At 43.8% G+C, this 25,888-nt stretch overlaps 1 protein-coding gene and 1 pseudogene across 1 annotated transcript in view; one reads left to right on the top strand and one right to left on the bottom strand.

Annotated features, from left to right (window-relative positions):
* PEPD (peptidase D) overlaps nucleotides 1–25,888 on the bottom strand; it is a 241,348-nt gene that overhangs the window by 34,734 nt on the left and 180,726 nt on the right. The window contains exons 10-11 of the mRNA XM_089659763.1: nucleotides 14,869–14,937; nucleotides 7,703–7,780 (exon numbers count right to left, since the gene is read on the bottom strand). Coding sequence (XP_089515889.1) covers nucleotides 7,703–7,780; nucleotides 14,869–14,937 — 147 coding nt within the window. The remainder of the gene's footprint in view (nucleotides 1–7,702; nucleotides 7,781–14,868; nucleotides 14,938–25,888) is intronic.
* Nucleotides 2,560–2,721, top strand: LOC149438520 (U2 spliceosomal RNA; annotated as a pseudogene).

Here is a 25,888-nt window from a genome sequence, read left to right as displayed (position 1 = left end):
AGTTTTGGAGTCGCTCTGACCCAGTTGTTTAGCCATTACAGTTTGGTCCTGGTCAAAGTCACTCAGATCTTTAAACTTGCCCATTTGTTCTGCTTTCAACACATCATCTTCAGGGCAGGGGCGGACTGACAACTCATGGGGCCCCCGGGCAATAGGGGATCATGGGGCCCCTGTGTCCTTGCCCAAACAAAAAACCCTATGAAAAAGGTACCAGGGGCATCTCATGGGGCCCCCTATTGACCCCGGGCCCTCGGCCAGTGCCCGAGTTTCCAAATGATCCATTACAGTTTGGTCCTTGTCAAAGTCACTCAGATCTTTACACTTGCCCATTTTTTTCTGCTTTCAACACATCAACTTCAGGGACAACATGTTCACTTGCTTCCTAATATATCCCACCCACTTTCAGATGCCATTGTAACGAGATAACCAATGTTATTCACTTAAAGTGGCTGTAAACGATATTTTTTAAGCATGTTATACTTTCCTGCTCAGTGCAATAGTATTGAACCTCCTCTCCTAGGGTCCCCCTACCAGTGCTCTTGGCTCCTCCTCTTCTCTATACGCTCCCATAGAACTCCACTTCCTTTGGTGGCGCACCTGCAGGCTCACTCCCAAGCCAGACTGTGTACGTCCATAGACACACACAGCAGGGCTCAGCCCGGTCTCCGGTCCACTCCCTCCTCACAGGATTTGATTGACAGCAACCGCAGCCAATGGCTCCCACTTCTGCCTCCATGTCCTGTGAGGAGAGATAGAGGAGAGCGCCGCTGTAGACCAGCACATCACTGGATTAAAACAGGGCTCAATATTAAGGGAGGTGAGGGGTCCATACAACTGCTGGGATGTATTTTACCTTAATGCAGGGAAAGCATTAAAGTGGTTGTAAACCTCAGACATAAAATATGAACAAAGCATATCCCTCTATAGCGTGTACTTGTCTCAATCCAGAGCACTAAGTGTCATTTCTGCCTGCTGCTTTGTTCCTCTGTTATTTGCACGAGTCACTTACGGTACATTTTCCTGACACCAAGAGACACAAAAGTGACAGGTGAGGGACCTCCCGCACACAGCCTGTGATTTACAGCTTCAGCTCTATTCCTGGGTGATGTGTGAAGGGGGAGGGTGTCCCTTTTCTCCACTCCGCTTTCAGAGCTCTCACTGAGCTGTACTTCGTGAAACCTCAGCTCCCTGCCCCCTGATTTCTGAAAGCTCATCATAAAAGCTGTATATATTCTACACTTTTGAACGGCTGTAGAGAAGAGAAGGCTAAAGATAAACAGATACAACTATTGGTGTATGTAATTCCTATTCTCACAAGCTCCATCTAGTGGCTGTGTTTTTTTTTTGCCAATATTTTATTTATGTATTTTTAATTTGTTTTCAACAATAAAAGTACAATTACACGACATACAGTAGTCTCTACCAGATGCCAGCTATACATAAATCACAAACTACAAGCAGAACCCCCCCTCCTCCGTCACTCCTAACCCCCCCCCCACCCCCATCTGTGCAACTTGCCTGTTTCTTCTGCCAATTTGCAAATATTTAAAAAAAAAATACAGAGCTATTTCCAACAGATGAAGCATAGGAAATACATCTTTGTATAAAAAAAAAAAAAAAAAAAAAAAAGAAGAGGTACAATGTAACAATTCTAGAGACCGCTGGAGAGAATTATCATGAAAAAAAAGTACCAATTCCCTCCAGAGTTCTCTAGAATTGTTGCACTGTACAGTATCTCTCATTACAAAGATGTATTTCCTATGCTCCTCACCTCCATCTATTGGGCACAGCTCTGTATTTTTTTTTTAATATTTGCAGTAAAAAAAATACCAAATTATGATCACTGGATGGAGCTGGTGAGAACAGGAATTACATACACCAATCAGCCATAATGTCAGTTGCACCTTTTTATCTGGAGCCACCTATTTGCCATAATTACATATGTTTACTATGGCAAATACTAAAAGAACATTAATTCAGAATAGTAATACACCTAACAACATTTGTTTTTGCTCGATTTGCACAGAAGACATGTACAGGCAGAATGTGTATTTTGCTACAAATTGACCCCTAAACCTAAGTCCTGAGAGGAGAGCACTGTTACCCAGTACAGCAGGAGGGGAAAAGTTGTAAGCTCAACATGCAAGAAAACAAAAACAAACAAACAAAAAAAAAAGGGTCTCGGCGCAGGAAATCACAACGCACATTCCAATGCACATAGTTAAATGAAACATCTAAATAATCTCATTAGTAGCTGCGGGCTGAAGTTTCTGCCAGAAATAGCTTGGCAGGCCGCGGAAAGGCCTTTTTCCAGGCGCATTTGTCAAAAGCAATAAAAAAACAAAAACAAAAAAAAAATCTGCGGCTGGCTACTTACAATGCGGCGGTAGAAGCGGCGGCTGAAATGATAATCACTACTATCACTGTGGATTCCGTTAAATCTCCATGAGCTGTGTGTACAGATCCCAGCAGTCCACAGAGAAGGGGGGGGGGGGGTGCACACAAATATGCACTCTCTGGGGGGGGGGGGGGAATCTCAATCACCCTATTCCCCCCAGGAAAGCTGCTCGGCCTTTTGGCTAAGATCAACTGTAGTATCTGTTCTTATCAGTGTCCAGCAGGGGTGCTCCACGGTCATTCTAGCTTTGCGGGGGTGTTTGGTTGTATAGTACCCCTGCTGGTATGATGGGGGTCCTGATGGTTAATACGGGGGGAACAGAAACCGTGGTGCCCATAGAGAGTTGGGGCCCGGGAGTAATTCTCCTTTGGAACACCAGAGGGGCCCAGTACCTCCTGATTTGAGCGGATCTACCTTGGTCTGGCCAGAGGCCGGGAGGGCAGAAAGTCCGCAAACCAGTGCCCCCTGAGAGTGGTCTCCTCAGGGGTGCTCTTAGTATCACTTGGGTGTGGGACCCCAACGTGAGAAACGGCACATGGTCACCGTGTTTAAACACTTTTTCTGCACAGCGCCCTCAGGACCAGGCCTTCTGGCTAAGTTCAGGGCAATTTTTGCTACAGGCCTCAGGGCCTGGTCTGTGCACAATTGGAACGACCACTTTTTTATTTTTTATTTATTTATTGTGTCACTTTCACTCTTATGTGTGTGTTTTTTTTCTCACAGGATGGAGGGTGTGGGTCCTCGGGCCTACCCTGAAGTCTAGGGGGAGGATGTGTGGCCTTTTGGTTCCTTCCTCCCCTGTCCCTAGGGGGTTTTCTCTTCAGGTGAGCCCCCTGACCAAGTACTTGGTGGCTGGCTTAGGCTAGCCACAAGGAAAGGGGTCCACCAGGCCTTTTGGCTAGGTGGACCACATGGGAATCTTAGTCCCTGTCAGGAGCTTCGTGCCCCGGGGGATCAGGGTAGAGATCCTACCCCTTCAGGGGGTGGACAAAGCACACCCCTAAGTGCACTTTTTTGTGTTTGTGTTTTGCACTGGCACGTTTTTTTTTCACTTACGGGTTTTCGTTTTTCGCACCTCCGCGGACTTAAAAAAAAAAATTAAAAAAAAAATAGAGCTCCTCCCACCGCCACCCTTCAGGGGACCGACAGGTTTCTCCAGCACCAGTTTCAATAGTCAGAGAGCAGCGTTTGTGTTTTACGGCAATGGAGGGCAAAGAGAGGACATTGGGGGTCCACCTGTGTAATGTGAACTGTGATGGGGTACTGCTGCCAACTGGTGCAAAAATGACAACCCCCCCTAAAGGAATCCTCCATCCACACTGTCAACTGTCTTGTTTGTCACTTTTGTGATTCACAATAAGATGTATGTACCCCTAAAAACGAGGTTCTCTTATTGGTCTCCTTTTGATCTGTTAAAGCTGAACTCCAGTCATACAGAACATCCGATATAAGGCAGCTGCTTTACACACCAAGGGAGTTGAAATTCTGTCAATCCAGTTCTGAGATTTACTCAGCTCTGCCACGTAGCACAGTTCTGTCTGGCAGGGCTGGAGACCTGTTTTTTCTTTCTGCTGCAGTTCAGTACTATGTATAGATCTTGTTGTTCCCCCAGCCTGTGACTGGATAGTAAAAGGAGAAGCGGTAGACTAATGAAATTATCTCTCTGTCTCCTCCTATCAGCATGTCCATTCCCACATGGAAGAAAAATATATTTGAAATTTGAAATATACATTGACATACATTTGAAATGCTACAATTTTGGCCATATCCTATATACACACACACAGGTGTACAGACCCGGGAACTCAGCCCAGGGATGGTGGGAACCCCTCATAATGGGCACAGCAGGTGTACAGAGCTGCTGGGAACTCAGCACAGGGATGGTGGGAACCCCTCATAACAGGCACAGCAGGTGTACAGACCCGGGAACTCAGCACAGGGATGGTGGGAGTCCCTCATAATAGGCACAGCAGGTGTACAGACCCGGGAACTCAGCACAGGGATGGTGGGAGTCCCTCATAAAGAGCAGACTATGACCCTATAACAATAACCTGGGTACTCAATAACATCACAACATCTTTGAAAAAATAAGTGCAATCCGACTCTAATATTACACATGAAAACGAAGACATCAGCAATATTCATAATTAATTTCCCTCGCACCGGACACTGACAGATCGGAGTTGTTCGGTTTCACAGAACTATAGTAAGTGTGAATGTACGATAATTAAAGCTAGTCCACAGTAGTCCCATAGTCCACAGTAGTCCCACAGTCCGTAGCAGTCCCACAGTCCACAGTAGTCCCATAGTCCGTAGCAGTCCCACAGTCCGTAGTCTCCCCACAGTCCGTAGCAGTCCCACAGTCCGTAGCAGTCCCACAGTCCGTAGCAGTCTCACAGTCCGTAGTCTCCCCACAGTCCGTAGCAGTCCCACAGTCCGTAGCAGTCCCACAGTCCGTAGTCTCCCCACAGTCCGTAGCAGTCCCACAGTCCGTAGCAGTCCCACAGTCCGTAGCAGTCTCACAGTCCGTAGCAGTCTCACAGTCCGTAGCAGTCTCACAGTCCGTAGCAGTCTCACAGTCCGTAGCAGTCTCACAGTCCGTAGCAGTCTCACAGTCCGTAGCCGTCCCATAGTCCGTAGCCGTCTCATAGTCCGTAGTCGTCTCATAGTCCGTAGTCGTCTCATAGTCCGTAGTCGTCTCATAGTCCGTAGTCGTCTCATAGTCCGTAGTCTATCTCAGGTGTGAGCAGGAGAGGGTGGCTACGTTCCTACATACAGGGGGACCATGGAGAATGGACGTAGCCACCCTCTAAGAGGAAGTCAGATCACAGCAGCAAAAAAAGAATTTGGATATTTGGAGGCGGCTGAGAGCAAAATAAGGGACTGAGATTATATACTGAAATAGAATTTTTGTGTCACTTTAGGAGGAAGAGAAGAGGCGGCACACTCGGGTTTCCTCCATTTATTCTGGTGTCGGTGAAGAGCTGCCGATGTCTGGAGGACACTTGCGGTGACTCTGCAGTAGATGGCTCCCAATTACTGAGTATGGGGACTCCGGAGGGAAGACAAAGCCGCCTTTAAAGCAACAGGGACAATAGAAAGAAGTGGTGAAGTGGAGAGGGGTACTGGATACATTGTAATTAGACGGGTGATGACAGAAGCTTCTAGAAGGCTATAATTGAGACGTAATAAGTCGGACTGAATGAGCGCCCAGATACATGACCGGGGCGTGATTTCCCGATTCTCAGTGATAAGCTCTCCTTACAGAATCCGCACTTTATTTTCTCACCAGGCAGAGGATCCTCACAATGAATCTTCTCATCCACCGGGGGGGGGGGGATGGGCAGATACCGGAGTATTGGTAATGATCACATTTCACACCATGAGGGCTTATAACTCCCTGAGCCAATAATACCTTGTAGGTGAGCTTTTATAAGACCACTCAGTCCTTTTTAGTTTGGGATTTGTACTGGCAGCCGAAGTTATGTGCAAATCCCCACTTTTCCTGCAAAGGTCACATGGGCTCTGCCCCATTTACAACAATATTTTTATTTGCTATTCTCTCCAGAAGGATCCATCTTTATTCAGCCATCATCCAGGGTCACCATCTATTTCCGGTACTGAGAACACGGCTCACAGATCCTGGTGCCTGTGCACTTCTTGGCTGTGTTCATGTGTTGCTATGGATATTTTAGTGATTTTTACAGCATTAGTATAAGAAGGATTCATTTTTGTTACATGTATTGTTTTTTTTTTTTTTTTTTAGAAGATATGATTCCTCTATTCATGTGGTAATGAACTTGTTGGACTGGTTCATGAACTCAGGATAGGAAGTGATGCTACAGAAAGTAGAAAAAAGGACTTGAACACAGCCATTGTCCATGGTAATTTGCTGGGAAGGATAGGGAGCTTGGGCATGTGTATATTGTATGTATATTTTGTAATGCTCTGTATGTCGTGTATTGTCTTGCCTAAAATTGAAAGTAGTTTGTATGTGCAACATTTTTTGTTTATTAAAGCAAACATTAAGAAACTACAGAGGTTTTTATGTTTCCTTGCTTTCGCCACAAAGAACTTTAAAAGACAAAGCAAAACAGTTCACAAATGTCTGACACAGATCAGCCCCTGCTGCAGCCTCTCACCTTGTGACTTGCTACAAACGTTGCAGTCTGGCCCCCGGGGAGGGGAGACTAAGGAAATGTTTCTTCCTGCCTGCAGCAGACTGATGACATCATCTCTGCCTAGACAAAGACACTGACTGGAGATCAAGGATAGCTTTTTAATGATAAAATGGAGCTTTTGTGAACAATACTGTTGCTGTATACTGCGACATGCCAGGGATTTATTCTTGCAGACTTGTGAAGTTGCTGAGAAGTCTAATAGCATGAAATGTTCAAATGGAAATAAATAATTTAAATTGTTCTGATGAAGGGGAGGAGTCCAAGAAATATGTCAAAATCATTAGTCTTGCTCCGCTGATCTGTTACATAGTCCACGACTGCAGGGACTAGTACTAGGGAACCATGTGTCATATTCTTATTCTGTGTCTTATTGGAGTTAAGCTGCCTGTGGATGGCGCCAAGTCAACAGGTGACCATACTTTCCAACCAAATCGAGATCTATTAAGCTGGCTATACACTACACTAGCAGAATTTTGTTCAAAATTTTTTTTGTTTTAAGAACGTTTGCTTGACTTTCCAATCGTTAGTCGGGGTAGTAAGGGTCAAGTTGATGCTCATGTTCACCGCAGTAAAGAGAAAATTTGAAAGAAGGAATTTTTTTTTAACAACTTTCTAACAGTGTATGTGGTTGTCCTTTGGGAAATTACATTCATTCCAAAATCAAATGATAACAGCAAATTACATATAAACTACTTTCGAATGATATTTGAAATTGAATGTACAAATGAGTCTTCATATGAATATTCATTCAAAAGGCTACTAATCTACAGCCAGCATAACCTGTTGCCACCTGTGTAACATACATGCGGAAACAAAAGGGTAGGCTTTAAAGGACCACACACTGCACATGTGTTGCTGGGTGGCTGATATTCGTGCGCTGAGACCGTGCTCACTGCACGCTCCCACCACAGAGACCGAGCTGTTAAAGGCAGCACATGGTCCAGACTAACAATCAAAAGCCAGTGGGACCGCCTCCCAATTATGTGACCACTGTGATGGACAGTCACATGATCGTCCATCCTTCGTGTCTCAGGTGTTCAGGACTTTTGAAATGGATAGGGTTAAGAGTCAAAAAAGCAAACATTATTGGTGCTTAGCCTATTCCACATGGAGGTAAACTCACCACATATCACCGTCTACAAGAGTCTTGTCATTGGGGGCCCCGGCATGTCCATAGTGAAGTACAGAGGAGTTGTCACCACTGTGCAAAGAAAACAAAGGAAAGAGAGTGAGCAACATTGTCACCAAACTACAATGGAGCAACATCTTCTACTGTGTTTTACAAACTGTATATTTCATTGACTTGATGTTAGACTCTGAATTAAAAATTGTTCCTTTAATTTTTTTGAGCAGTATGTGTGTGTTTATGTGTGTATATATATACATATACCATATATATATATATATATATATATATATATATATATATATATATACACACACACATAAACACACACATACTGCTCAAAAAAATTAAAGGAATAATTTTTAATTAAGAGTCTAGCATCAAGTCAATGAAACTCCTGGGATATTGATCTGGTCAGTATAGTAGCAGAGGGGGTTGTTAATCAGTGTCAGCTGCTTTGGTGGTAATGAAATTAACAACAGGTGCATTAGATGGGCAACAATGAGACGACCCCCAAAACCAAAATGGTTTTACAGGTTGAGGCCACTGCCATTTTTTCCCCTACTCATCTTTTCTGTTTTTCACTAGTTTTGCATTTGGCTAGGGTCACTGTCACTACTGGTAGCATGAGGCCATACCTGGACCCTACAGAGGTTGCACAGGCAGTCCAACTCTTACAGGATGGCACATCAATACATACCATTGCCAGAAGGTTTGCTGTATCCCCCAGGAGAGTCTCAAGAGCATGGAGGAGATTCCAGGAGACAGGCAGTTCCTCTAGGAGAGCTAGACAGGGCCATAGAAGGTCCTTAACCTATCAGCAGGACCGGTATCTGCTCCTTGTTGCAAAGAGGAACAGGATGAACACTGCCAGAGCCCTACAAAATGACCTCCAGCAGGCCACTGGTGTGAATGTCTCTGACCAAACAATCAGAAACAGACTTCATGAGGGTGGCCTTAGGGCCCGATGTCCTCTAGTGCTCACTGGCCGGCACCATAGAGTTTGATTGGCATTTGCCATTGAACACCAGAATTGGCCGGTCCACCACTAGCGCCCTGTGCTATTCACAGATGACAGCAGGTTCACCCTGAGCACATGTGACAGACATGAAAGGGTCTGGAGAAGCCGTGTAGAACGTTCTGCTGCCTGTAACATGGTTCAGCATGACCGTTTTGATGGTGGGTCAGCGATGGTCTGGGGAGACATATCCATTGATACCACTGAATGGCCCCACGCTCGCCTGACCTAAATCCAATAGAGTGATGAGAGAGAGATGAGCTCATCAGTCTTCAGCTTCTCTTTTCCTTGTCCTATCACAGGGTGGGGAGGGACAAGACCTGTATGCGTTACTTGTATGCAGCAAAGAAAAGCTCAAATTACAAAAAAAAAAAAAAAAAATTTCTAGCCTCTGTCAAACTCCAAACTATTAGTTTTGGACACATTGATGCTTTAATCCTATAGAATTTTCAAATAATGTTACAAAATTTGAATTATCATTTTTACAAAAACCCAACAGCTGAAGTGTGAGCATGCACACCAAACAACTTCAGATGGGTAAATGATTGGTGTGTACTTAGGGGTGTATTTATAAAAAAAATTGCATAGCTGTTCATCCATCGAATCTGCATGTAAATTTGTCTTGTGCAAATGGAGCAAAATCGAATGTTCTCAGGCTGTATTCTCTGCAGAAAGAATGTGTGAATATGGAACACAACACATTATGGTCACTAGATGGAGCTGAGGAGCATACATGCTTCTTATGACACTCAACACCATCTAGTGGCCATAATGTGGTATTTTCCCCATTCACATATTTCTTCTACAGAGAATATAGCCTGAGAACATCTGATTTTGTCTCATTTGCACAGAACAAATTTACATGCAGTATCAATGGACGAACCTATGCAATTTTTTTTATAAGTATGTGTTACTTTTTCCAAAATAGCTCAACTAAATATACATAAAACCTGAAGACTTTGTTTCTATGGCTACGAGAGCCCAAAAAAATAAAAAAAATAAAACCAGCAAAGAAAAGCATTGGTTAAACTCTAGTAAACAAGGCGCTGGTAATTGGCTCTAGTAATATATAATAATGTGGAGAGTTAGGAGGCTTCAGAAGGCGAATTCTCAGTGCGCCCTTCTCTTCGTGTTAGGAATGAGGACGGAGAATCGAGGAGCTCCCAGGATAAAACCGGCTCAAACTAGCTTTTTAAACTCTAATGTTCTCCTCTGCTCCGGTTTCTGAGCCAGTGAAGGAAAGCCAAGTTGGCCTCCTGTGGGAGGCGGCGGTGGACCGGCGTGAACCGACCTCGGGGCCTCCAGAGACTCTGCACGGGTTTGTGCATCACACAGGAAAGGTCATTGAAGCTCTTGATGACCGTTCCCCGAGGCACTGAGCTCCTACCTGACAGGCCTGTCAAGCTGCAGGTACAAAGCAGGTATAAATCTGTGCTTGTCGCAGGACGCCGACCGTCCTCGTTGGGTTTAATCTTCAACCAGAAAAAATAATAAGGATGAGCCGTAATCTCCGAACTGTCACACTGCCTTCATATTCCCGTCTACAACCTTTACAGGCTCAAGATGAAGGGTCTGTGACACGTTTACAACACAGCGAGCCGGGACCGGAATAATGAAAGGCAAAGCAGAGAGAAAATGAAACTTCCTAGAAATAATCTATCTATCCATCTCAGATCAACTCATCTACCTCAGATCATTCAATCGATCCATCTCAGATCTCAGATCGATTGGCATTATCTATCAATCTAGACTCCATAGGCTGTCTTCAACTGATTACATCCATGCTGAGTTTTATCCATCTTGATCGATAAATCCATCTCAGATCAACTGATGTATCTCAGAAAGATCCAACTCATCACTTTATCTATCTATCCATTTCAGATCAATTAATCCATCTCAGTTTAATCAACCAATCCCATCTCAGACTGATCCAACTCTATCTATCTATCTATCTATCTATCTATCTATCTATCTATCTATCTATCTATCAATGTATCTCAAATCAATCAATCAATTAATCCATCTCAGATTGATCCCTCAATCCTTCTCAGATTGATCTGTCTTCGATCCCAGATCAATCCCTCCATCCATCTCAGATCAATCTATCCAACCCAGATCAATCAACATTATCCATCTATATATTTATCTAGAATCATAGGCTGTCCCTTGCTGGGTTTTATTTATACCAGATTAATCTATCTCAGATCAATGAGTCAATCGATCTCAGATCAGGAAGCCTCATCCTCCCACAAAAGAGGAGATGTTGTGAAGGAGGGAGAGCACCTACATTTGCATCCCACATATTCTCAACCAGTGGGAATTCTTTTTCTCTTTCTGAAGAAGTCCATTTCTGCCTAAAAAGGCCATTCCCGCTCTAACATGTGGAGTCCGGGAACCATCCCCTCTTGGCCTACTGGCTGTATCAACCAATCCAGATTAAGCCCACATCAGCCCCATCTGGCTGCCATTGCTCTTGCATGCAGGGTCTGGGTATGGTCCTTCTTGGCCTACTGGCTTTAGCAACCGATGCAGACCAAGCTCACCTCTGCCATAGCAGGCTGTTGCCACTCTTGTATGCGAGATTCGGCTACAGTGCCTTAGTTTTCTGGTTGCAGCAATTGATCTGGATGAAGCCCTCCTCTGCAGCACCAGACCGTCCCCAATCCTGCATACGGGATCCTGTTACAGTCCCTCTTGACCCACTGGCCTCTTAGTGACTGATCCCAATGAAGCCCATCTCTGCCACATCAGGCAGTACTCAACTCTTGCATGCAGGATCTAGGTATAGTCCCTCTTGGCCAAGTGGCTGTAGCAACCAATCTGGATGAAGCCCTCATCTGCCTCACCAGGCCTACTCTGCTATTGCATAGAGCACCAAGGGACAGTCCTTCTTGGCCTACTGGCTGCAGCAACCAATCTGGATGAAGCATACCTCTGCCTCACCAGGCCAACCCTGCTATTCCATAGAGGACCTAGAGACAGTCCTTCTTGGCCTACTGGCTGCAGCAAGCAATCTGGATGAAGCCTACCTCTGCCTCACCAGGCCAACCCTGCTATTCCATAGAGGACCTAGAGACAGTCCTTCTTGGCCTACTGGCTGCAGCAAGCAATCTGGATGAAGCCTACCTCTGCCTCACCAGGCCAACCCTGCTATTCCATAGAGGGCCTAGGGACAGTCCTTCTTGGCCTACTGGCTGCAGCAACCAATCTGGATGATGCCTACCTCTGCCTCATCATAGGTGTTAGGCATAGGCTTAACAATTAACTAAAGGAGATCTGTAGGTGCATCCATCACCTAAGGTCACTGGCTAAAACCTGAGGCTTAGCTACGCTGGGAAATTGTATGCCTTTTTTTTGCCCATGTCCATTCACCTGAAGGTGGCAGGATAACCAAAGTAGTCATTTATAATAAGAATATGAAATAATCTGTGTCCTGTAATGTATAGTTTAACAAATGCAAAAATGGTGACAGGGTTTTTCCCTTATCACCATAAACTATATGGCTACATTGTCTCATTACTTGAAATACGGATGCAATTGGTGATGTGACCTATTCAAGTGAAATGTTAATTTCAAAGACAGGTTCACTTTACAAAGGCTGGGCCATACTTCACTCTCGGAGATAATAATATCTGATATTTACCAGCAGAGTTCTACAGTTGTGTTTTTAATCAGGGAGAGATCACGGGTAAAAAAACAGAATCACCGATGTCCTCACTGAATCAAATTGTCTTTGTATTTTCACCTCTTGGAATAAACTCTGATTTGTTTATCCCATGGAAATGTCAAAGACGTCAATCTTCCCCCTCGTGCACGGAGCCATCTCCTGCCTCTGACTATGTGCGCTATGAGACAAAAGATACATGGAATCCTCAGATCCGCTACAGGTAAATTAACACAATCTGGACACTCAACCACTTGCCCTCCAGAGGGTTTACCCCCCCCCCCCCTTCCTGACCAGGCCATTTTTTGCAATACAGCGCTGCGTTACTTTAACTGACAATTGCGCGGTCATGTAATGCGGTACATAAATGAAATTTATATCATTTTTTTCCACAAATAGAGCTTTCTTTAGGTGGTATTTGATCACTTCTACGTTTTTACAACTTTTTGCTATAAAACATCCTATAAAAAATTTTAAAAAATCAAATTTCTTCATAAGTTTAAGCCAAAATGTATTCTGCTCCATGTCTTTGCTAAAAAAAATTTCAATACATGTAAATTAATTGGTTTTCGTGAAAGTTATAGCATCTACAAATGGCGATATATATTGGAATTTTTATTCATTTTTTATACTAGTAATCGTGTCAATCAGCGACTTATAGTGGGACTGCGCCGGGCATTCTGACACTGGGTGGGAACTGAGTAACTGCCACTGACATCCCCAGTGACACTAATACAGTGATCAGTGCTAATAAAAAGCACTGACACTGTACTACTGGCACTGGACAGGACGGGGTTAACATCTGGGGCGATCAAAGGGTTAACAGTGTGCTGTGTGTTTTATACTATGTGTGCACTGTGTTGTGTTTTACTTTGAAACATGCTGTTTTGTATCTCTCTGCTGTGCAGAGAGATACAAAGCAGCATGTCCATGCTGACAGGAGAGAGACCTGTGTTGTTCACACACAGGTCTCTCCCCTGTCAGCTTTGCCCAATGATCGCGGAGTGCCGACCGGGAATCGCCGGCCAGAACCCCGTGACTAACATCGCTAGCCGCCAATAGCAGTACAGGTAGGGCGGCGCGCTCCCCACCTGGAAATGCAGATCACGTATATATACATGATTTTGCGCAGCTGTGCCGTCCTGTAGCAGTACTTCTGCTATAGGGCGGAGGGCAAATGGTTAAACATGGCTTCTTAATCCTTTCACTGCCAGAGACATGTTAGCATTTTATGCACACACTCAGAAAAATCATTTTAGGCCTGAAGATTAGTTAAACCCGCCAAGTAGTATAGATTTCATGAAAGCAGATACCCTGGTAATAAAATAGAGGTAGTTTCAATATTTATCATGTCACACAATATTTGAGCAAGTGCACAGTTAAAAAACACACTAAAGGTAATTTTAGGGCACACAAATGCATTACCTAATTTTTGGTACAATATTTGCACCAAGTAAATAGATACCCAACGTGTCAAGCCCATAAAGGGCAGCAAACTTCAGTAACCTAAATTTTTCATTGGTGATACTCTAAAAGCCCCTACAGATTAGTTTAGGGTTACCTGTGAATAAGTGGGCCTAGAATTCTTATTCTCACTTCGGTGTGCAGCGATGTGTATCTTGTGTAGTGCAATCGATGTTTTATATGTTCATATTTACACAGAGATGGGTTGATCTTTTTTTATTGGGGGGGGGGGGGGGTTGAAAGAGGTTTAAGTGCTTGGGTGTAAAGTAAAACTTTATTTCACACAGGGGAACAAAAAGTTCCCTGTGTCATACAGTTTTGCTGTGACAGGTTCTCTTTACTGACTCATTTGCCCTCTATTGAAGCCAATACAGCCGCTTGACTGCCAACATGACAGATTTACACACATTCGCAGCTACTGTAGCAGCTGGAAGTGTGGGTAAACGCCAACCCTCCTATATCTATCAAGATTCCTACCCAATTCTGTCCCTGCCCCTGCTTGGTTGTGTCTCTTCCAATCCCCTGATGTCTCTGTTCCCTCTGGTTTAGTCCCTTCCCCTCCCTGATTGAGTCTCTGCCCCTCCCTGGTTGTGTGTCCCTGCCCTTCCCTGGTTGAGCCTCTCCTCTCCCTGGTTGTGTCTCTTCCAATCTCCTATTGTCTCAGAGCCCCTTCCCCATTGTGTTTCTCCGCCCCTCCCTGGTTGTATGTCCTTGGCCCTCCCTGGCTGTTGGGTCCCTTCCCCTCCCCAACTGAGCCTCTGCCCCTCCCAGCTTGTGTGTCTCTGCCCCACCCCACCCCAATTAAGTCTCTGCCCCTCTCCAGTTGGGTTCATGCCCCTCCTTGGCTAAGTCTCTGCTCCTCCCTGGTTGTGCCGTTGCCCCTCCCTAGGTGTGCCCCCACCCCTCTCCAGTTGGGCCCCTCCCCGGTTGTCCCTGCCCCTCCCTGACAGATCCACTTGAAACCAAAGGTTGTTTTTCCATAAGTGTCTGACATGCTGCTTTTAGAGAATGACCTACCTGCCACAGATACAGGTGTATGACGTGTGTCTCATTCCTCCGCGAGCGTAGCAATAGTGCAGAAACACGCTACAAGAAAGAGAAAAGAAAATACTTTGAAAACTCAGGGAACACACAGAAAAGTGCTGACATCATTCACATTATTCCTACTACAGAACTAAGTCACCAATCCAAGTTCTAATCCTTTCCCACGCTATCCACGACTAAGAGTGTAATCAGTTGATTGTAAGAAAATAGGTTTTAGTTTTTTTAACCCCATGTTAACTTCAATGCTGGTGAACTTCTGAGGCCTCTTTGCAGCCAGGTCCTGTCTACATGCACTCCAGTGAGGACTGCATGGCATTTCACGGGGTGGGTTCCCTGATGGTGACAACATTGGACCATGCCCAAGTAATGTGCGTTGAAAAGGCCACTTGATATCTCCATCAGAAGCTTTAGTGACAACACAGGAAGTGCCTGAACAAGGAACGTCATGGTAGGATCACAAGCTATCTTGAGGGTTAACAAATATTAAAAATAGCTTTTCAAATGACATTAAAGGCTCATTCACACCCAGGGGCGGACTGACCATTTGGAAACTCTGGCACTGCCCGAGGGCCCGGGGTCAGTAGGGGGCCCCATGAGATGCCCCTGGTACCTTTTTCATAGGCTTTTTTAAGTTTGGGCAAGGATACAGGGGCCCCATGATCCCCTATTGCCCGGGGGCCCCATGAGTCGTCAGTCCGCCCCTGTTCACACAGAGTTGGTCAATGCAAGAACAACTCAATTTTCCTTATGTCCTATAGCCTCACTTTAGATCAATGCACTGTAATGCGGTGTACTGAAAAAAATAAAAATTTAATTCGGAAGCCAGGGTGACAACACAGGAGCACAACTGAAAGACATGGAAAGAGCATTGTCACCATATACCAGGAAGTGCCAGCACAAGGACCTCCATGGCAAGCTCGCCAGGGATTAGGTCAATCAAAACTGCAGATTAAAAAAAAATATTGAAAATGATTTTAGGCATATTTGAAATTTTAGTGGTTATGTCTACTTTAAGAAAATACCGAAATAAAGGATAAAAAAATATTATTATAAATAAAGATGCAATTATAAACACTGTGGACTCTCATTAGGAACAGAAGAAAAAGTCTTTAAAGTTGCCCCCTGGAAGGATGCGCTCTTTAGCTTCTAGAGATAACTAGCCCGGCTCGGCTCCATCATGTTGGAAGTTTCCTGCAAGCGATGGTAAATATGCGTGGCGTTTAATTACTGTGAGATTATGGGGCGTGCTGTCGGAGGCGGCTCAAAGCTGCGCGGAGCCATTTTTCACCGCTAATTTCTCCAAACTAAAGAGCTCTAACAGGCCGTGTTTTGGCTCCTAATCAAAGCGGCCCAGATTTCACGGAGGAGATCCCAGAGGAGAACGCGCTATTGTCTTATCGGAGCGCCAGCCAGCTTATAACAGAGAAATTCTCCACGCCTTCGTCTCCGAGTAATGAAAGTAAGGAACGGCGGCTAATGGGGTCTCTGTTACGAATTCTTCCAGATTTTCCACCTGGGAACTGAATCAGTAAAATAGCACTCCAACTCTACAACAAACAAATTCAGTGAGTTCAAAGGGAGTTTTGTTACCTGTAAAAATATTTGTAACTTTTTTCATGGACTTGACGGTTCCCCTGAACCCTAGTGTGCCACGTGGGGAGGGGGTGACTACACTATACAATATTGGCAAGCTCTGTGTCACTGCCCCACCTCCTTCCTTTAAGAATGTGAAGACATGAACTGAAAATTATGCTGGCCATGCATGTAAAGATATGATCTTTTGAACTGAGATAATCAGTAATCCATTGTACTGAACGGGAAATTCCATCATTAAATGATCACTTTTAACCAAATAGATTGTTACATTGTTGTGTTGCTTAAAACTATAACATCTATAGTCAATTGTCTATAGCAGGGGCTGTGGCCCACTGGCGGGCCACTGCCTCCTTCTTCCCGGGCCCCAGCTAGCTGCAGAATCCCTGACCATGAATGGTGCCTTCTAGCTCCTGTACTGCTACCAAACTTCCCAGAGTTGGCCAGAGTGCCCTAAAACCTCCCACAGTGCCCCCAAGGCCCATAAGAGCTGGCCAACCTCCCACAGTTCCCCTTAGGTTGCTGCAGAGCCTACATCCCTCCCATGGTGCACACAGCAGTGTCCCACAGTGCTCCCCAGCTCCAGTGTGCCCTCCAGTCTCCGACATTGACCCTGCCCCCTCCAGAGACCCCATGCTCCACACAGCTACCCCCAGCTTCATCCTGAAACCTCATCATCTACAGGGCCGACAAGCCTGCTGCAAAGTCCCCTCCCTACAGAACCTTCATCCCTTCCAACAGCGACACCCAAACCATCCAGAGCCTTCCAGAGATTCAATACATATTTTTGTTGGAATACAGTGTTCATGTATTTTGTGCAACAACGACATCAGTATTCAGCAGGGATATATTCTCCAACCAGTAGATGGCAGTGTTTATAAGTTTACAGCTGCATCTATGGTATGGTATACTCCATGTCTTTTCTCTGAATAACGTTTCTGCAGTGAAGCAAAAAAGCATGACATGTGGACTGTGCACTGCTTGCTCTGTAGGGCTTTATACAGAATTTATAACAATTTTGCATTCCCATGATTTTATTGTGTAAGCATAATCTTTTTTTTTTTTTTTTTTCTGAGGCATGGAAGGATTTGGAAGAAGTCACCAGGCCCTGGTCTCAATAAGGTTGAAAACCACTGCTCTATAGCATGTGTTACTAATAGATCTTTAATACACATGACAAAAAATGGACAAGACTGCTCTGAACCAGGACAAGTGATATACACTATATGCCCAAATTAAGTGGACTCCCATCCATATGATTGCATTTAGATGTTTCCAGTGAAGGTTAATGATAACACCACGTCATACAAAGACATTGTAGACAACTGAGCTCCTCCAACCTTGTAGTAACAGTTTGATGAAGACCCTTTTCTGTTCAAACATGACTGTGCCCTGTGTACAATGCCAGCTTCATAAAGACATGGTTTGACTAGATTGGTGTGGAGGAACTCAAGTGTCCTATACAAAGCCCTGACCTCAACCCTACTGAATACCTTGGGATGAATTGAAACAATGACCACAAGCCAGGACTTCAGTACCTGAGCTCACAAATGGGCACAAATTCCCACAGACGCCCTCCAAAATCTTGTGAAAAGTCCTCCCAGAAGAGTGGAGGGCTGTAATAGCAGCAAAGGAGTTACCAACTCCATAATAATGGTCGTGATTTTGGAATGGGACGTTCAACAGGCTCATATAGATGTGATGATCAGGTGTCCACTAACTTTTTGAACTCAAGTGTCCTGACCTCAACCCTATTAAACACCTTTTGGATGAATTGGATTGCCGACTGTGAGCCAGGTCTTCTCATCCAAAATTAGTACCTGACCTCTCAAATTCCAATAGACATGCTGCAAAATCTGGTGGAAAGCCTTCCCAAAAGAGTGGAGGATGTTAGAGATGCATACAGAGCCAACTCCAAATTAGGTAGAGTGGCAACTTAATGCCCATGGTTTTGAAATGGGATGTCCAACAAGCTCATAAAAAAGTGATGGTCAGGTGTCCACAAACATTTGACCATATAGTCCACTGTTTCTCAACCAGGGTTCCTCCAGAGGTTGCTAGGGGTTCCTTGAGCAATGAGCAGTTTCTACCTCTCAGATAAGCTCCCACTGACACCATTGATCTTTTTTGCTATCTGTAAGGGGGGAATCCTTCCCAATGACCACAATTGTAAGGAGCATTCTTCCCACCAATCATCACACGAATGTATCATGAGTTGTAGAAATAGTCATTTTTAGCATGGGTTCTCTGAGGATGGAAAGTTATTTCAAAGGTTCCTCAAATAGGTGCTAAAAAGGTTGAGAAAGGCTGAAACAGTCTAAAAGAAAATTTCTCCGTGTTGCCCTCTGTAAGTTTAGCTATCAATTTGAGGCAAATACCCACAATTTGGAAAGGTGACCTCCAACCGCAAGGCAAACAGGAAAGAGCGATCATAACACTATTTTTGTGTTACAAAAACAGTATCCCGTGTTATAATTACACCAATGTTACTCCTAAAAACATTTTGTGTGTGCTACATAAAACTTTTCATCCTGATAAACCATTTCAAGGTCAATTTAACTCACAGAATGAAAAGCTCTTAATTGGTGATTTAATGCTGTCAGAAAACTCGGCAGGAAGATATTCTCCTCCAGCTGGACATCTGGGTCAGCAGATTTCAAACAGCATGGATTCTGAGCGACGCCGGGACATGGAGCGCCAATGAGGAAGGGTCGGAGCTTGATCAAGATGAAGAAGAGGGCATGTTAACCCGGGAACCTTGGGGACATCGGGGCAAATTCATGGGAAATGGTCCAGCGCTACAATGTAATTCTTTGCAACAAACAATTCTTTCTTAAAAGGAAATCACAAACTATGTACAGTGCTTTGAAAAAATATTCATACCCCTTGACATTTTCCACATTTTGGCATGTTACAACCAAAAATGTAAATGTATTTTATTTATGTGATAGACCAACACAAAGTGGCACATAATTGTGAAGTGGAAGGAAAACGAAAAATGGTTTCTTTACAAATACATATCTAAAACGTATGGCATGCATTTGTATTCAGCCCCCTTTAATCTGATACCCCTAACTAAAATCTAGTGGAACCAATTGCCTTCAGAAGTCACCTAATTGGTCAATAGAGCCCACCTGTGTGTAATTTAATCTCAGTATAAATACAGCTGTTCTGTGAAGCCATCAGAAATTTGTTAGAGAAGAAACAGAAACATGAAGGCCAAGGAACACACCAGTAAGGTCAGGGATAAAGTTGTGGAGAAGTTTAAAGCAGGGTTAGTTTAATACAAAATATCCCAAACTTTGAACATCTCACTGACCACTGTTCAATCGATCATCTGAAAATAGAGTATGGCACAACTGCAAACCTACCAAGACATGGTCACCCACCTAAACTGACAGGCCGGGCAAGGAGAGCATTAATCAGAGAAGCAACCAAGAGGCCCATGGTAAATCTGGAGGGGCTGCAGAGATCCACAGCTCAGGTGGAAGAATCTGTCCCCAGGACAACTGATAGTCGTGCGCTCCACAAATCTGACCTTTATGGAAGAGTGGCAAGATGAAAGCCATTGTTGAAAGAAAGCCATAAGAAGTCCCATTTGCAGTTTGCGAAAAGCCACGGGGGGGACAGGGCAAACATGGAAGAAGGTGTTCTGGTTAGATGAGTCCAAAATTTAACTTTTTGGCCTAAAAGCAAAACGCTATGTGTGGCAGAAAACGAACACGGCACATCACCCTGAACACACCATCCCCACTGTAAAACATGGTGGTGGCAGCATCATGTGGTGGGGATGCTTTTCTTCAGCAGGGACAGAGAAGCTGGTCAGAGTTGATGGGAAGATGGATGGAGCCAAATACAGGGCAATCTTAGAAGATAACCTGTTAGAGTCTGCAAAAGACGTGAGACCGGGGAGGAGGTTCACCTTCCAGCAGGACAACGACCCGAAACATCCAGCCAGAGCTACAATGGAATGGTTTAGATCAAAGCATATTCATGTGTTAGAATGGCCCAGTCACAGTCCAGACCGAAATCCAATTGAGAATCTATGGCAAGACTTGAAAATTGCTGTTCACAGACGCTCTCCATCCAATCTGACAGAGCTTGAGCGATTCTGCAAAGAAGAATGGGCAGAAATGTCCCTCTCTAGATGTGCAAAGACACATCCCCAAAAAGATTTGCAGCTGGAATTGCAGTGAAAGGTGGTCTAACAAAGTATTGACTCCGGGGGGGGGGCTGAATACAAATGCACCCCACACTTTTATTTGTAAAACATTTTGAAAATCATTTCTCATTTTCCTTCCACTTCACAATGATGTGCCACTTTGTGTTGGTCTATCACATCCAATCCCAATAAAATACATTTACGTTTTTGGTTATAACATGACAAAATGTAGAACATCTCAAGGGGTATGAATACTTTTTTAAGGCACTGTATCCTGTATTGTTGCTGTATTGTCTCCCATTTTATTGTAAAGCGCTGAGCAAACAGTTGGCGCTATCAGGGGCGGACTGACAACTCATGGGGCCCCCGGGCAATAGGGGATCATGGGGCCCCTGTGTCCTTGCCCAAACTCAAAAAAGCCTATGAAAAAGGTACCAGGGGCATCTCATGGGGCCCCCTACTGACCCCGGGCCCTCGGGCAGTGCCCAAGTTTCCAAATGGTCAGTCTGCCCTGGGGCGCTATATAAATCCTGTATATTAATAAAAAAAATCCTGTATATTAATAATAATATTTTATTATATTGGGTGTGCTTCAGGACTCTATATATGGATATCTTGTTCCTTTTTATTGTATATTGTAACTTTTATGTTGTTACATTTTAGCTTGACTAATTTTATTACAATTCATATGAAATATATTAAATAACGCATATGATATTGTTACTGAATGACACAGTATACATGAGACTTTTAGCTTCCTACTGAACTGCAAACTAATTCCGGATTTATATATATTCAATTTCAATGAATGAATTCCTTGCATTTTCCAAATACCCAACCATGAATACTTTAAAGGAGAATTCCAATTTCAGTAAGAATTATTACAGCATGTAAAATTGATACACAAGGTATTTTGTAATTTAGAGTCACAGTCCAGACCGAAATCCAATTGAGAATCTGTGGCAAGACTTGAAAATTGCTGTTCACAGACGCTCTCCATCCAATCTGACAGTTTGAGCAATTCTGAAATTCTGTATCCTGTATTGTTGCTGTATTGTCTCCCGTTTTATTGTAAAGCACTGAGCAAACAGTTGGCGCTATCAGGGGCGGACTGACAACTCATGGGGCCCCTGGGCAATAGGGGATCATGGGGCCCCTGTATCCTTGCCCAAACTCAAAAAAGCCTATGAAAAAGGTACCAGGGGCATCTCATGGGGCCCCCTAATGACTCCGGGCCCTCGAGCAGTGCCAGAGTTTCCAAATGGTTAGTCCACCCCTGGGCGCTATATAAATCCTGTATAATAATAATATATAAATCCTGTATAATAATAATAAATATATAAATCCTGTATAATAATATATAAATCCTGTATAATAATAATATATAAATCCTGTATAATAATAATAATAATAATATTTTATTATATTGGGTGTGCTTCAGGACTCTATATATAGATATCCTGTTCCTTTTTGCTGTCTATTGTAACTTTTATGTTGTTACATTTTAGCTCGACTAATTTTATTACAATTCATATGAAATATATTAAATAACGCATATGATATTGTTACTGAATGACACAGTATACATGAGATTTTTAGCTTCCTACTGAACTGCAAACTAATTCTGGATTTATATATAGTCAATTTTGATGAATGAATTCCTTGCATTTTCCAAATACCCAACCATGAATACTTTAAAGGAGAATTCCAATTTCAGTAAGAATTATTACAGCATGTAAAACTGATACACAAGGTATTTTGTAATTTAGAGTTATTGTAAGTTATCTTTCCATTACATTCGGTAATGGCTGTAATTTTCTAAAACGGACTAAAAAGTGACTACTGATGATGTCTTTCCATTTCACTTATTGGTTTCCCAATGCATCCTGGGATATCTCATACCTGGAATACTTCGAATTCTGAATAAAATCCCCTCAAAAGCTGCAGGTGCTGTTAGCGAGTGTTGTGATAGACTTCTATGGAGGATTTGGAGATGCTTTGAAGAGCCAAGAAATCAACATGGGGTATAATTTTGGAAGCAAAGCAAACGCAACGTGTCAACAAGACTGCAAGCTTACCATTTTATTTAGTGACAGGGCCTTTGATTGGCATTGAGAGTGCTTTAAAAAAAAAAAAGATAATCACATTTTGAAGCAAGTGTAAATGAACCCTAAGGGATAACAGCTTCAAAAGGAACGTAGGCGCTGCCATGTTCCTCATCAGAACACTGAGAGCGAATTAGGTGAAGCCAGACCTACCCATTCAGGAATCAGTCTGGAAAGGACACAGAGAAGAAAATAGCTTTTTCTTCAGAGCGGTCATGCAACGCTGCACCCAAATGAAATTTACATCCTTTTTTTCCCGCGAATAGAGCTTTCGTTTGGTGGTATTTGATCACCTGTGCATTTTTTATTTTTTTGTGCTATGAAAAAAAAAAAGACCGACAATTTTGAGAAAAAAACAATATTTTTGACTTTTTGCTATTAAACATGACCAGTAAAATAATAAAAATAAAATCAAAATTTCGTCATAAATTTAGACCAAAATGTATTCTGCTCCGTGTCTTTGCTACAAACAAATCCCAATATGAGTAAATTAATTGGTTTTACATGAAAGTTATAGCGTTTACATATGGCGGTATATATACTGGGACTTTTTTTTTTTATTTTTAGTAATGGCAGCAATCAGTGACTTACAGCGGGACTGCAGCGGGCATTCTGACACTGGAGAGAACTGACTTGGTGTCACTGACTTCCCCAGTGACACCAATACAGGGATCAGTGCTAAAAAAAAAAAAAGCACTGACACTGTACTAATGACATTGTGCAGGAAGGGGTTACCATGAGGCACAATCAAAGGGTTAACTGTGTGCTATTTTACCTGTGTCTGTGTGCTTCACTGTAAGCACACTGCTTTGCATGGCTATGTGCACTATGCTGACAGGGAGGAGAACAGTTTTTTTTACAAACAGTTCTCCTCCCCGTCGGAGATGCTCGGCAATCACCAGGATTGGGACCCGGTGATTGACAGTCGCGGCCGCGAGTGGCGGCGCGGGTAGGGTGTGCGCCTCCTACCCAGAAATGCAAAATCACGTATATATACACATGATTTTGCCCACCCGTGCCGCACTGTAGCAGTATTTCTGCTATAGGGTGGTCGGGAAGCAGTTAAAGCAGTTCTATGGTCACAGCACACTTTCATTTTTTAACATCAGCATTATAATAACAATACAAACAATATTTTTTTACATTGCAATATAAGCTTTCTTGAAAAATCTCCTTTCATGTTGTGAGCGCTGCCTGTCTTCTGGCCGTCTCTTTCCACAACTTCCTGGATTCTCCGCATGCTTTGCAGCTTCTCTTCCATTTCTAAAGACTACATATCCCATGGTACCTTGCTGCAGCAATTCCTTACTCCACCTCCTGATACTTCTCAGAAGGCAGGCTCTGTGAAATGTGTGACACAGCAGTGCCTCCTCCCAGGGCATAGTGACTACGGGTCACAGAATTCAAGGAGGTAAATGTGTGGGATCTTCACAAAGTAAGTTTACAAATTTCAAGATGGTTCAGAGTAATAGGAGTAGGACAGAAATAATTGAAATACAATGTGGAAATGAATATATGATTTTATATTTTGACCACAGACACACTTTAAAACTCCCATCAACACTCAGTAGTCTGATGCCCCCCTACACCAGGGGCGGACTGACCATTTTGGAACTCAGGCACTGCCCGAGGGCCTGGGGTCAATAGGGGGCCCCATGAGATGCCCTTGGTACCATTTCATAGGCTTTTTTTGAGTGTGGGCAAGGACACAGGGGCCCCATGATCTCCTATTGCCCGGGGGCCCCATGAGTTGTCAGTCCGCCCCTGCTCTATACCTCCATTTTAATTTACTTCGAATATCAGCGCAAAGAACATAAACAGCGCACCACAACGCAACTGCATTATAGTGCACAACATGCGTAAAAGACATCAGTAAAAGTCTTTGCATTCCATTATTAACCCCATTCACACCCGAGTCATTTGTAACGCACTTTCAGAAGTGCGTTAAGACTCAACACCAGATTTCCAAGTTTTTCTATTGTCCTTGCTCACATCTGTAATTTGCGGTTGCTGAACTTTTAGAAAAATGACAGGCGCTTCTCTGGGGCACGATGGCGCATTTTTGGCCCTAACAGAGTTCTATGAGAGTACCTGAAAACTGCTTGACAAATTTACGTAGCTCGTGATTTTTATATTTAACCGTCTCTAACTATTAATAGCTAGCTTTTCATTGATTAAAACAAAAATGCCCGAGCTTGAAAACGCACATACAAATGTGTAATCGAGAGTTAAGTGTGAATTGTGCCTTACACCAGGGGTCTCCAACCTTTCTAAACAAAGGGCCAGTTTACTGCCCTTTTGACTTTAGGGGGGTCTGTACAGTGACTAGTAGGGGTAGAAAATGATATCAGTGGAAAGACTCAAAAGTTTCAATATGAAGAATGGTGCCCCCCAGAAGGAATAGTGCTTAATCATTGGTGACAGTGGGAGGAATAGCGCCCCATCGCAGGTGTCAGTGGGAGGAATAGTGTCCCATCATTGGTATCGGTGAGAGGAATAGTGCCCCATCATTGGTATCAGTGGGAGGAATAGTTCCCCATCATTGGTGTCAGTGGGAGGAATAGTGCCCCATCATTGGTGTCAGTGGGAGGAATAGTGCCCCATCATTGGTGTCAGTGGGAGGAATAGTGCCCCATCATTGGTGTCAGTGGGAGGAATAGTGCCCCATCATTGGTGTCAGTGGGAGGAATAGTGCTTCATCATTGGTGTCAGTGGGAGGAATAGTGCCCCATCATTGGTATCAGTGGGAGGAATAGTTCCCCATCATTGGTATCAGTGGGAGGAATAGTGCCCCATCATTGGTGTCAGTGGGAGGAATAGTGCCCCATCATTGGTGTCAGTGGGAGGAATAGTGCTCCATCATTGGTATCAGTGGGAGGAATAGTGCCCCATCATTGGTATCAATGGGAGGAATAGTGCCCCATCATTGGTGTCAGTGGGAGGAATAGTGCCCCATCGCAGGTGTCAGTGGGAGGAATAGTGCCCCATCACTGGTATTGGTGGGAGGAATAGTGCCCCATCGCAGGTGTCAGTGGGAGGAATAGTGCCCCATCGTTGGCAGCAATGGGAGGAAGTGTCCTATTATTGGTGTCAGTGGAAGGAATAGTGCTTCATCATTGGTGTCAGTTGGAGG

Source organism: Staurois parvus, unplaced genomic scaffold, assembly GCF_062004578.1.
Source record: "Staurois parvus isolate SC_StPar_1 unplaced genomic scaffold, SC_StPar_1.0 ptg001183l, whole genome shotgun sequence".
Lineage (NCBI taxonomy): Eukaryota > Metazoa > Chordata > Amphibia > Anura > Ranidae > Staurois > Staurois parvus.
Note: the sequence above shows the minus strand (reverse complement) of the source record. Positions and strands in the feature narration are given on the sequence as shown.